Here is a 13,665-nt window from a genome sequence, read left to right as displayed (position 1 = left end):
TTTTTGAGATGGAGTTTCACTCTTATTGCCCAGGCTGGAGTGCAGTGGTGTGATCTTGGCTCACTGCAACCTCTGTCTCCCAGGTGCAAGCAATTCTTCTGCCTCAACCTCCAGAGTAGCTAGGATTACAGGCGCACACCACCACGTCTGGCTAGTTTTGTTGGGTTTTTTTTAGTGGAGATGGGGTTTCGCCATGTTGGTCAGGCTGGTCTCGAACTCCTGACCTCAGGTGATCCACCCGCCTCGACCTCCCAAAGTGCTAGGATTACTGGCGTCAGCCACTGTGCGCAGCCTGAAATTATATTTCAAAGAATTTTTTTCACCTGTAAAATTTTAAACATCTAAAATAAAAGGAAAAGATTTATTTTCAAGGGTTGACTTTCTGTAGAAACTCTCTCAGACATGTAATAGTTGCTAAATGTTTTACATTCTTATTTATATGACATATGGACTCAATCTACATTCAAATCAGGTACTGCTCTTTGGCAGCCTAAAATGCTGTCAGGGAATCTAGCTGGCTCCAGAATATCCAGTTATTTAATTGCAGAGGTACATCTAGTTCACTTATTAAATCCTGTGTTCCCAAGCTCTACCACAGTTGGCATTCATAAATAGTATTTATTTAGAGTAAGAGTGAAAAATCAGGACTGAAGGACAGAGATCATTTACTGCAAACATTATAAGGATTTCAAAAGAACAGTTGGAATTTTAATACAGCTTTATTCTGCAGTTACTTTGCAGTTTGTTTACTTTTATTTCATTAAATTTCAAGTTGACATTTTAGGCAATGAAAAAACTGAGTCCTAAAAACATTTCTCTCTAATTAAAGATCTCAGTTTGTTATTCATCAGGTTACTTTTCAGCTATGAATCAGATTAACAAATAAGACTCAAGAAACTACAGTTAGTCTAGAATCTCACTGCATGATTCATGCATCTACACCTAAGAGGAATATTTTTCTCTCACCCAAATTAGTACCTTGACTTTTCTCATTTGCAGACAAATTGTAGAACAGTTTAGGAAGTGTTTGTTGAATAAAGACTGTCCATATGTCCTTGTTCAATGCAGAGATTCTGGTAAGCCCTTTCAAAGTGGACCTTTTAAAATAATACTTTTCTATCACTCAATTATTTTTTGGCACAGTGTTGCAGCCAAACTTGAAATACTGTATAGTCAAAATAATGTGGAGTAGGATGAAGATAAATATATTTGAGCACTTAAAAATATTAAATACCATAGTAACAAGATTTCCAAACCATTGATGGGCGAGTTCATGTCCCACAACCAGAGCAACCCACTGGCGGGATGAAGAACAGGAATTTTTTGGATCAATAAGCAATGCAGTCTCCCTGTGTTTAAAAAAAAAGAAAATTTAAACAATAAAAGTGGGCATGCATAAGTTGGGAAGATTCAGACAGTAAGTGAGATGGACAAGTTAGGCTTTAGAAATATTAGGAAAATATTTCCTAATGTGACACACGTTTAATTATCAGTTTGTAAACTTAGCTCATCTAAGAAGGCAACTGAAAGTAGAAAGCAAAAACTTGTTTACAGACAGACTCTGCTTTTAAAAGTTATTCAACTCACATGTTTATGTTGTGGTGACAGACATGTAAAAATTTGGCTAGAAGATGAAATTAGGGAAGGTTCTCCAAGCTGGATAAATAGCTATGAAACTACTGGCAGGAAAGAAAGGCACTGCAATGAAAAACTTAGCCAAGAATATATCTACAAATGCTACTAACGCCAGATGCTCACTTTAAAATCTTATACCCTCAGACAGTAGCACCAAAGGGAGGGGTCTCCATCTGCATTCTTGAAATGTGCATGGAAGTGGGGGAAGGTAGAAAAATTTACACCAGATCAAAAAGCAGAAGCTACTCAACTGTGATTAGGAGGGAAGCCCTTTTGAAATCAGTGACTGAAAAGACAAGGCAGGGTAATACATCATTAACATACCTATAAGTAACAAGGCCCCAGTTCTCCATGGCACCTTCATAAAATAAATATAAACATTTGTTGATATATATACATACTCTTGCATCAAAAGTCACACAATTTTAAAAAGTTATTACAATTCAGCAATAAAATGAAATTTACTTTACCAGCTGCAAAGTCTGCAATAGCAATGAGATCAATTTTAGGTAGAGGATAGGGAACATTGAAGTAGTCCTTATAAAAAGGCAAGGTTTTAGCAGCAACCTATAAAAGTATAAACAAAATAACCATCTAATAAATATTTTATTATAATTCATATTGAAACCCACAAAGGAATCCTGCTGCAAGCCAATGTATCTTAAATTACTAGAAATGAATCCCAGGGAGCCCTACCACCGAAGACTGCCTTAGCTCCAAATTTTGAATACAATGGTCAAACTTTAATCCACTTATAACTTGATATGAAAAATATAACTACGTATTTTCCCACCCATTCCCTAGAGAAATCACTCTTATATTGCCTTATTATTTTGTAAAATAACAAAACACCAAGGTTGGCATTTCCAAAATTCTATTAAAAATAAAAACCAAGTAGCACAACTTTCAGATTAAATTATAAATAACTGTACTAATAATTGACCAGAAATGTAAATTCCCCAACCTGGAGTTATGGACTGTTGGAACAATCCTCTTCAAGTACATTTACCTCTAACGCAAATTTTCCTTGCTCTGCTTTGCCAACAGGAGTGTAAACACGGACACACACACCATCTTTTGACCTTGTTTCTACAAAGTCATATTCACCCACAACAAATGCCACCAGATATGTAGACATAACAGGTGTGCGGGCAAACTTCACTTCCACTAAATTTTCATCATCAGGGTATGGTTTCCGGTCAATTACATTCTTTAAGAAATAAAATAAAATAAAAAAAAAGAAAAATTTAAATAGGTTTACATTAATACCATAGAGCAAATACCAGCCCCAAACAGTAGGCTTTATTGCATCTCTTTCCCCCTTTCTATCCTAGCATGGCTTATTTCTCTACCCCAATTCATCCAGTGCTTTTATGCTGTCTTTAAGAAGGAAAGTGGTCTGATAAAAACTCACACTAAAAAGCTGAAGGCTGAAGTGTTAAAACTACCAAGGACCTGTGAAAGAAAAGAGGAATGGACTTTTCTTGAATACTTATTTATAAGCCAGGCATTGGGATGATTTAAGTAAGGGCTTCATACTTTTCAACTGACATAAGTTTAGGAGAAAATGACTATTAATAAAAAGAAAACAGGGGCCGGGCACAGTGGCTCATGCCTGTAATCCCAGCACTTTGGGAGGCCGAGGCAGGCGAATCACAAGGTTAGGAGATCGAGACCATCCTGGCTAACACAGCGAAACCCCATCTCTACTAAAAATACAAAACATTAGCCAGGCGTGGTGGCATGTGCCTGTAGTCCCAGCTACTTGGGAGGCTGAGGAAGGAGAATGGTGTGAACCAGGGAGGTGGAGCTTGCAGTGAGCTGAGATCGCATCACTGCACTCCAGCCTGGGTGACAGAATGAGACTCCTTCTCAAAAATAAATAAGTAAATAAAATAAAATATAATTGCAGAATCTCCCATTTCAAAGGATACGAACTTCTAGATCTAGGGCATTCTCTACCAAAGTTGGCTCTAAGCTTATTTGAAGAAATTTCAACTTTACCTTTGGAGTCCCTAATTTCCTTTGGTGTTCTCCCTCTTTTTCCTATTCAGGCTGTTTCATCAAGCTCTCTCTCTTCTTCCTTCCAAGGAAGACTTATTCAAGAACACACTGATAAATTCACTCAGACTAAAGTGTGAATGAATATTTCTGTTTAATATATTAGCCTCCTCTTCTAAGAATATGTGAGAAGAGAATGACATTCTATTTATGGGATCCTCTCCCCCAGTAAATACGTAAAAGACAGTTATTTTCAGGTGAAGTAGGTTTTTCCATGTTCCCCACACAAGACTGTCCTAGACAATACACTTCAGGTGGGGAATGCTTACCCTGTTTATGAATGAGATCAATAACACTGGTGAAGAGAATACATTCCAAGAATACAAACAGCCAGAAACCTAAATATACTTCATTACGCGGCTATATCTTTTGAATTGTTTTAACTTTTTTAAAAAATTGAGACAGGGTCTTGCTCTGCTGCAACTTTTTTTTTTTGAGACAAAGTCTTACTCTGTCACCCAGGCTGGAGTGGAGTGGCATGATCTCGGCTCACTGCAGCCTCCGCTTCCCAGGTTCAAGCAATCCTCCTGCCTCAGCCTCCCAAGTAGCTGGGATTACAGGCACCTGTCACCATATCTGGCTAATTTTTGTATTTTTAGTAGAGATGGGATTTCACCATGTTGGCCAGGCTGGTCTCGAACTCTTGGTCTCAAATGATCCACCTGCCTCAGCCTCTTGAAGTGCTGGGATTACAGACATGAGCCACCATGCCTCTATATTTTTTTAAAGAGATGGGGTCTTGTTCTGTCACCCAGGCTGGAATACAGTGGTGCAATCATGGTTCACTGTAGCCTCAAACTCCTAAGTTCGAGAGATCCTCCCACATTAGCCTCCCAAATAGTTAGGATTACAGGAATATGCCACCGTACCAGGCTAATTTTTAAGTTTTAAATTTTTTGTAGAAATGAGGTCTCACTATGTTGCCCAGACTGGTGTCAAACTCCTGGCATCAAGCAATCCTCCTGCCTTGGCCTCCAAAGCACCGAGATTACAAGCAAGAGTCACTGTACCTGGCTTTCTTTTGACATTTAATAAGTCAAGACCTTTTTCTTTTCTTTTTTTTTGAGATAGGGTCTGGCTCTGTCATCCAGGCTGGAGTGCAGTAGTGTGATCTCAGCTCACTACAACCTCCGCTTCCTGGGTTCAAGTGATCCTCCCACCTCAGCCTCCCAACTAGCTGAGACTACAGGTATACGCAACCACACTCAGATAATTTTTGTATTTTTAATAAAAACGGGATTTCACTATGTTGGCCAGGCTGGTCTTCAACTCCTGACCTCAAGCGATCTGCCTACCTTGACTTCCCAAAGTGCTTGGATGACAGATGTGAGCCACCACATCCAGCCCAAGACCTTTTGCTTTTAGTTATTATAAATCTATTAAACTTGTCACTTAATTTACCTCTCTAAATTAAAAGAAGTAGATAATCTTATAAATGTATTTAACAAGGAATCTGACAAGGAGGAAAATCCTCCAAAAATAAGGCTATCAAGAAAAAGAGGTCTTGGCTGGGCAAGGTAGCTCATGCCTGTAATCGCAGCACTTTGGGAGGCTGAGGTAGGAAGACAGATTGAGCCCGGGAGTTTGAGACCAACCTGGACAACATAGTGAGACCCCCAACTCTACAGGGGGGAAAAAAAAAAAAGAAAGCAAAAGAGACTTATTGAAAATAAAGAAAACTAATATTTATGTTCCTATAATATACCAGGACTGTGGTAGGTGGTTTCATATTATCCCATCTAATCAGCAAACTAAATCTGCTAAAGCCTATTAAAATTTTAGATAAACGTATAAACACATACATACCATGTTTGATAAAGCTACTCTGTCTTTAGGAACAACCAATGAGATATCAAAAGTTGCTTTGATAGCAGGCTCATCCCAGCAAGGAAAAGCCCTCCGGGCATCAGTAGCCTTAAGAAAGGAATATGAAATATAAATACCTTAGAATTAACCTAACAAGTTATTTCATAAAGCAGTCGCCATTTCCCTCTGTCATTCATTCATTCCCTTGTTCAAATATTTACTTTCTCCTCAGTGCCAGGCAACAAGCTAGACATTAACTAGAAAGAAAAGACAACACTTACTACCACTACCATTCCAGCATAAAAATTATCCAGGAACTGTGTCTGCTATGGATTTTAACAATATATTATAATTATTTACAATTAAATTTTTGTTTACATTTTAACATTTCCAATTTAATGCCTTCAAATCAATAATGTTAACATAACAGTGCACAGAACAGTAAAGAGTATGCTATAAGAATTCTAAGTTGGGAAAACATGGTAAGTTGTCTCTCTGGCTTTTATTTTTTAATTAAAAATAAAAATATTCTTAATCTTTGATGTGCTTTGTTCTTTATCTGGAATGGCAGCAATAGGAATAAAGACAGATACTCTATCAATTCAAAACAGGTCATTCATTTAATGGCACTTCCATGTGCTACACATAAAACTGTCGCCACTTGACCTACTTGAGTCCTTATTCTTTCATTAAAAATTTTAAAAAGAGCAAACTTATGAAAGCAAAATAAAACTTAGTGGTTCTGCAGGGTATCAGTTATAAAAGAAGGAAATTTTAGTAAACAGAATGTTCCATTTATTTAGTAAATAAAATGGAACCAATGACAAGATTCTGTATCATGAAAAGAAACAACAGGCCAGGTGTGATGGCTCACGCTTGTAATCCCAGCACTTTGGGAACCACGGTGGGTGGATCACCTGAGGTCAGGAGTTCGAGACCAGCCTGGTCAACATGGTGAAACCCCCATCTCTACTAAAAATACAAAAATATGCCAGGCGTAGTGACACGTGCCTGTAATCTCAGCTACTCGGGAGGCTGAGGCAGGAGAATGGCTCGAACCTGGGAGGCGGAGGTTGCAGTGAGCCAAGATTGCATCACTGCACTCCAGCCTGGGTAACAGAGCAAGACTCCGACTCAAAAAAAAAAAAAAGCTTATAGAAAAGGGTTTCTCCAAGGAAAAAATTTTAGATGGCTGACTACATTCTCAAAAACATTAAATAATGAATTCTATCAATGAATAAATAAGACATCTGAAAAGAAAGGAGAGTATATGGAAAGAAATGGCAGCACAGAAGCATTTAAATTAGAAGCAGCAGCAGTAGAGAAATGAATTTATACTAGAGGAAATTAAACTAATGACATAGATAACAAGATTTAAGTTTGAAACTATCTAAAGGACAAAGTGATAAAAGCAATTAAACATACATTTGAGAGACAGATTCTAGAGCTAAACTGAGTATTAACTGAGAAGGGAATGGAACGGATATCACAGTGAAGATACAACAGAAAAACTCACGCTGAAAAAATATCTGAATCTAAAAATCAATAGGGTTCACCAAGTACTATGCAAAAATCAATGAAAAGTGAACACCTGGTTTAAAAAACAGTTTAATTTTCAAAGTCAAGATATAATTTAACAAGCAAGCAGAAAGAAAATAAAGCAAAATGAAACAACATCTTACCTACAAAGGAAGAAGTAACATTTTAGTCTGTGACACCTCCTCTTGAAAAAGTGAGATGTAGAAGACTTCGGAACAATATTCACAGACTTTTGAAAGTGAAAAATTGTAAGCCGATTGTGCTACTCTCACAATTGAACGAGTTGGGTCTATTACTCATGGCAAGAGATAACTCACACCATAGGAAACCACTGGTCTCTCCGTAAGAATGTAAGAAAGAACCCATCATACGATTTGGGATTTGGTTTACATGATTGGGAAGAGGGTCTAAGTAAGCAGGGATTCACTCTAGATTGAGTGCTGCAAGAAGTCCGATGAGGCAATTCGATGGGTAGGTATCTCAATAAATCTTAACTATACGGAGGCCAGACTAGAGCAAATCTAAAACTGTAATTGGTAAAGAAGCAGTAGTCACTCATTTTAACTGAGAGATGGAGATGTTTGTTATTTTGCAGGTAGCATATGATCTTGTATGCACTATGCCTAGGCAAAATTATGGATGCCCTTGTCTCACTTTATTATGGTCTCAAGTAGCCTTGTCTAAAGTTGGTATTCTGTAATATTATGTCTAATAGGGAGAATAACATGGGCTAGCTAGCTGTGAGTGCCAGACAACTTCTGGATGTCAAAAGTTGCTCTTTTTACTTTTTTTCCATTAACAAATCTATATACCCACTAAATCTGGTCATGTATAAAGGCAAATGAAAGATTTTTCAGATATGCAAAGGCTCAGGAATTACATTACCCATATACCTTCTCCTAAAAAAAATTGTTTAGAGACATACATCAGCCAACCATTCCAGGATGAAGTGTTCAAAGCAGGTAGAGACAGGCATTGGAATCATTCAAACATAGAATTAAACCTAAATATCTGTGGCAAATATTATTCTAAACAGAAGGTAACATAAAATTATTGAAAGAGAAGATACATCAGGTAAAACAAATTAGGAGTAAACTGGATAAAAAATTTCAGGTTATCCCAAACAAGCAAACAATATAGGGATATGGGCAGAAACATAAGAATGGATATCATGAATTATTTCTTTATCCATATTGAAATTTATAGAAATAAATTTAATTAGATTTAACACTTAAAAGTATGACTAGCAGATTCAAAACAATTTATATAATTTGCAAATACTTGATAAATAAAAATCACCCTGGCCTACGTAGGACAGCAAATATATATACACACACACACACACACACACAGACAGACACACACAGACACACGCACACACAGGGAGAAAAAAGAAAAAAAAAATCAAAGACAGCACAGATGCTACAGTAAGATAAACAAAAGATGTCAAAGAAGGAAAGGAATGCTAGAAAACAGCAGCTAATAATGCTGTAGGAAAAGCCATAGATATCAAACACTAAGAGGACGATTTTAAGAAAGGTACACAGTATACAGGCAATTCAGGTATCAAAATGTGTCGTGTGTTTGAGTGTGTGTGTGTGTGTGTGTGTATAACTGTATATAATCACTCCCCACTCCGCACCCTTAATTCCCTCCTTTCTGTAGGCTAAATATAAAATAAAAATTCTATTTTTATTAGATTGTGAATTATTATTATTTATTAGTTGTGAATACAATCATGGCCAAGGGCACCTAGCCTCAAATAATCACCCCACATAATAAAACGCAGCTTTGTCAGAATGCCTAATTTAATAATAATAATATTTTAGAGAAGAATAACCCATACCTCAAACTGTGTTACAGCAGCATAGCGCACCTCTCCAGAAGGGGTAGTATATTTACTTCTATAGAAACCTTTCATTTTGTCATTCAGCTCTCCAACAAAATCTATCTTTAAGGTTCCCGTACCTGTGATTGAAGATAGATAAAACACACTTTTATGGAGATGTTAAACACAGTTATCAAAAACATATCCTCAAGACACTATATTCAGTTAGCTATTTACAATGTTCAAATCATTCCTTCTTTTTCAAATATTCCTCCTGGCAATGGAGAGAATACAGTACTTACTAAAGTAAAAGGCAGACTAATCCTAAAATAACTCTTGAAAGTCATGTTTAGGGTTACTGCCTAGAAAGTTATTAACTTAGCCTGAAACTACCAATATGTGAAAATAAGAACAAGAAAGGAAACAAACATTTATTTTTAAATGCCTGACATGTGCTATTGTGTATAGTGCTTTTAAAATACACATAATTATTTATAAACCTGGAAGGAGATATTGTCCCCATTTTTTCAGATGAGGAAACTGAGGCTGAGAAGCTAAATAACTTGCCCAATGTCATACAATTAGTAAGTAATGAGAATGGGATAAAATGTTTAAGTCCAGAATTCATGCTCTCTGCCAATTATACATGTGAATTGGTCCTTTTATACAACTTCATGCATAGAAAGATAAATGTAGCCAATTACTCTGTCATCAAGATAAGACACTAAATGTTTACTCCAAATGGAAGACTGATTCCATAATTTTGTAAGGAGCTATAGGGAAGACCAATGATCTGATGAGCAACAGGGCATAAAACAAATTCTTACAAATCACCTCAATCATTTGAAATCTGACAAAGAAATACATTGAATTAATAAATTATTAAATGCAAATAAAAATACAACTTAAATATGTATTCTATTGTTGTATAAGAGCAAAAATAATTTAGACAAAAAATGTGAGCTTTTTTGAGTTTATTAGTTTCTTTTTACAACATAAAAAATTGTAATTATTATCCAGTAATCATCTGCTAAATACAGATGCATGGCAAAACAGTAATCCCATTCTGTGTTTTACAAATCAAGTCACAAAAAAAGTAGAGGAATGTTGACTTTTTAGTTGATCCTTTTAAAGGCTCTACTTATATCAAGATTTAAAGCATGAGAAGTCTAACAAATCAAAGATAGGGCATGACTATAAAGTAATTAACCAATCATACCAAACTTTTATATCCTAATGTTTCAAATTGTCATTTTGGAATGCTGAAGAGCAATAACATTTGACATTGTTCAAAATGTTATGACTTTCTTTTTTTTTTGAGACAGAGGTTCACTTCTGTTGCCCAGGCTGGAGTACAGTGATGCAATCTCGGCTCACTGCAGCCTCCTCCTCCTGGGTTCAAGCAATTGTTGTGCCTCAGCCTCGTGAGTAACTAGGACTACAGGCAGGTACCACCACGCCTGGCTAATTTTTGTATTTTTAGTAGAAACAGGGGTTCGCCATGTTGGCCAGCTGCTCTCAAACTCCTGGCCTCAAGTGATCCGGCCACCTCGGCCTCCCGAAGTGTGGGATTACAGGCATGAGCCACTGTGCCCCGCCCCTCTGATATTCTTTTGAATGATCTCAAAGTCAAATATTCATCTTATAAAGTTGAATTTGCTTTTGGAAGGACCAAAAGTTACGAGGAGTGCGAGTCTACAGAATAAGTGAATGACAAACTACAAATTGTTTCTAGCATGATGCCTCAAACTGGTTCTGAAAGTAATTTAAGTGAAAATTTCAGACCTTTAGAGCAAAGTCATCACCAATGAAAGTGCTATATTCTTAATGATTCTGAGAAAAAAACAACTCAACTGAAGCTTTATTGAATAGACATTTGTGATGTTTATTTTTTAAAAATCAGGTACTTGTGAATATCTAAAGAGGACAATGAATACTTTTTTCTTTAAAGAGAATGACAGGTTACTGGGACAGTATATATGAATATAGTAAAATCACTGATAATTCTTTTTTTTTTTTTTTTGAGACGGAGTCTCGCTGTGTCGCCCGGGCTGGAGTGTAGAGGCCGGATCTCAGCTCATTGCAAGTTCCGCCTCCCAGGTTCACGCCATTCTCCTGCCTCAGCCTCCCGAGTAGCTGGGACTACAGGCGCCCGCCATCTCGCCCGGCTAGTTTTTTGTATTTCTTAGTAGAGACGGGGTTTCACCATGTTAGCCAGGATAGTCTCGATCTCCTGACCTCGTGATCCGCCTGTCTCGGCCTCCCAAAGTGCTGGGATTACAGGCTTGAGCCACTGCGCCCGGCCGATAATTCTAAATGATGCTAAAAATTAAACTATAAAGCAAAATTTAAATTAAAAATTTTTAATTTCTATTTTCTTTAGAAATTCACTTAATTTTTTAAAAAAGCAAATGTATTCACATTAATAAAGTTTGCAAAGAAGGTCTAACAGATTATAAAAACCTACTACCTTTAATGGAAACTATATGATGGAATTTTATGTTACAATTCCATCAGTGGAATTGCCCAATCTGTTTCACTAAGTCAATGAACTGTTAAGATGTTTTTTAAAAATAATTCGTATTTCACGGTAAATCTACTTGCATTTTTTCCTAGTTGGAACAAAAGTGGATTTAAAACTCATAACTAAATAAGAAAGGCTGCTTACACTTTTACTCGGTTTTAAATCTCCAAGGCCATCAAACCATAACAAGATATTGACAGTGACCACTTCCAAAAAGTGGCATACTAAACAAAATACAAAGTATTGGAAAGAGTTATTACCTGAAATTCAAACAAAACACAAGTTAAAGTATTTAAAAATCATTAATAAATTTAATTAGTGTCACATTATATGATACCAATTACAAAGTATTTACTTACTATTCAAATAGTAGAATTTTAGGGCAAGTAGGAGAAAAAAATGACTTTTTAATAAACTTCATTTATCAAATTTACACCATATTAATGAACTGATTGCCAAATTGTCTAATTTTACACCTATCAACACACAAAATTTACACCACTTCCTCAAATTAGATACTTTATTTCATATCCAATGTATGAAATATTTATCTGTTTGGGGCTATAAACCTTTTGAAACATACATCAAGCTCATTTATAAAGTAAACAACTGAAAAATTGGGACTTCCATCAAAAACCTTAAATGTTTAAAGCTTAGGAGAGTACAACAATTGTAAAACCTGGAGTAAATCTTGAAATACTTTAATAATAAGAAATTTAATGAGCCTACTAAATGCTATAAAAATAAAGAGATTAATTTATACAAAAAGGGAAATAAAGGTCTTTGCCTTTGTGTCACCACTTCTTTTTTTCTTTTGGAAATGGAGTCTCAGTCTGTCATCCAGGCTAAAGTGCAGTGGTGCAATCTCAGCTCACTGCAACCTTCGGCTCCCGGGTTCAAGCAATTCTCCTGCCTCAGACTCCTGAGCAGCTGGAACTACAGGCGTGTACCACCAGGTCTGCCTAATTTTTGCTAATTTTTGTTTTTAGTAGAAAAAGGGTTTCGCCATGTGTCACCACTTTTTATTACCTTGTTTTTGACTCTTCAAAATGCTGACAACTACCAGTGTTTCTCCATATAAAAGCCATTCTCAGGACCCTTAGCCACTAATTCTAAGGTGGTTAGACCTTACAATAATTATGGTAATTTAATCACTATTCCAGAATGGTGCCAATTTCAGAAAAGTAGGTTTTACTTAGCTGTATAATAGCTTGCATTACTGCTAAATTTGATGAAGCTAAACACAAAGGTTATTAATGCCCTCCTAAGATAAGCTCAGTAAATATCAGACAGATCACTTGTGAAATCTGTCCTGAAAAAGATTAACTTCATTCTTAAAGCAAACCTTGGGAAAATGTGAAAGCCAATGATTTCAAGCAGATATTCAATAATTCAATATTGTTGGCCAGGCATGATGGCTCACACCTGTAATCCCAGCACTCTGGAAGGCCGAGGCGGGCGGATCATGAGGTCAGGAGATCAAGACCATCATGGCTAACACGGTGAAATCCCCGTCTCTACTAAAAATACAAAAACAAAATTAGCCAGGCTTGGTGGTGGGCACCCGTAGTCCCAGCTACTCAGCAGGCTGAGACAGGAGAATGGCGTGAACCCAGGAGGCACAGTTTGCAGTGAGCTGAGATCATGCCACTGCACTCCAGCCTGGGCAACAGAACAAGACACCATCTCGAAAGAAAAAATAGTAATAATGACAGTAATACTTCAATATGGTCACATCTGCAAGATAATTTTTCTGTTCTAATATTTATATCAATTGTTATATTAGCTCGAAATTGTTATACTGGCCAAAAATGTCAAAAATTATGTTAAATTATACTATACTAATGGTCATAACCTTCTCTGACTTGTTTCTGTTATTATTTGAAATAGCTTCACCATTTAGCATGTCTGCTGTAAACAGACCTTATCAAGAATGATGCATCTCTTATATACTACTAATAAATGGCCTCTAATATTTATAGTTAAGGGGAAAAGAAGAAAGGTGCAGAATATTATGTATGGCATGGTGATTTCTGTGTTCTTAAAAAGTATAAATGCTTACAAAAGCAGGGTATTATTTTGAAAGGAAAATTTCATTTCATTCCGTTGAGGAATAGAGATGAGAAAGAAGACAGGGTAGAATGGCAAACCAAATTTCATTGCATAGCATTTGAATTTCAAACTATGTAAATGTACTATGTTTTTGAAATATTTAATTTGAAAAATAAAGATAGCACAATGTGGTGGTTAAAAGTGCAGACTTTTGGCCGGG

General features: G+C 36.4%; 1 protein-coding gene across 1 annotated transcript in view; it reads right to left on the bottom strand.

Moving 5' to 3' along the window:
- Positions 1-13,665, bottom strand: part of NPEPPS (aminopeptidase puromycin sensitive) — a 117,491-nt gene that overhangs the window by 47,768 nt on the left and 56,058 nt on the right. Inside the window, 6 exon segments of the mRNA XM_011959842.1 lie at positions 1,235-1,349; positions 1,960-1,993; positions 2,106-2,202; positions 2,645-2,845; positions 5,503-5,610; positions 8,888-9,009. Of these exon segments, the coding sequence (XP_011815232.1) occupies positions 1,235-1,349; positions 1,960-1,993; positions 2,106-2,202; positions 2,645-2,845; positions 5,503-5,610; positions 8,888-9,009 (677 nt within the window).

Source organism: Colobus angolensis, unplaced genomic scaffold (assembly GCF_000951035.1).
Source record: "Colobus angolensis palliatus isolate OR3802 unplaced genomic scaffold, Cang.pa_1.0 Scaffold50, whole genome shotgun sequence".
NCBI lineage: Eukaryota > Metazoa > Chordata > Mammalia > Primates > Cercopithecidae > Colobus > Colobus angolensis.
Note: the sequence above shows the minus strand (reverse complement) of the source record. Positions and strands in the feature narration are given on the sequence as shown.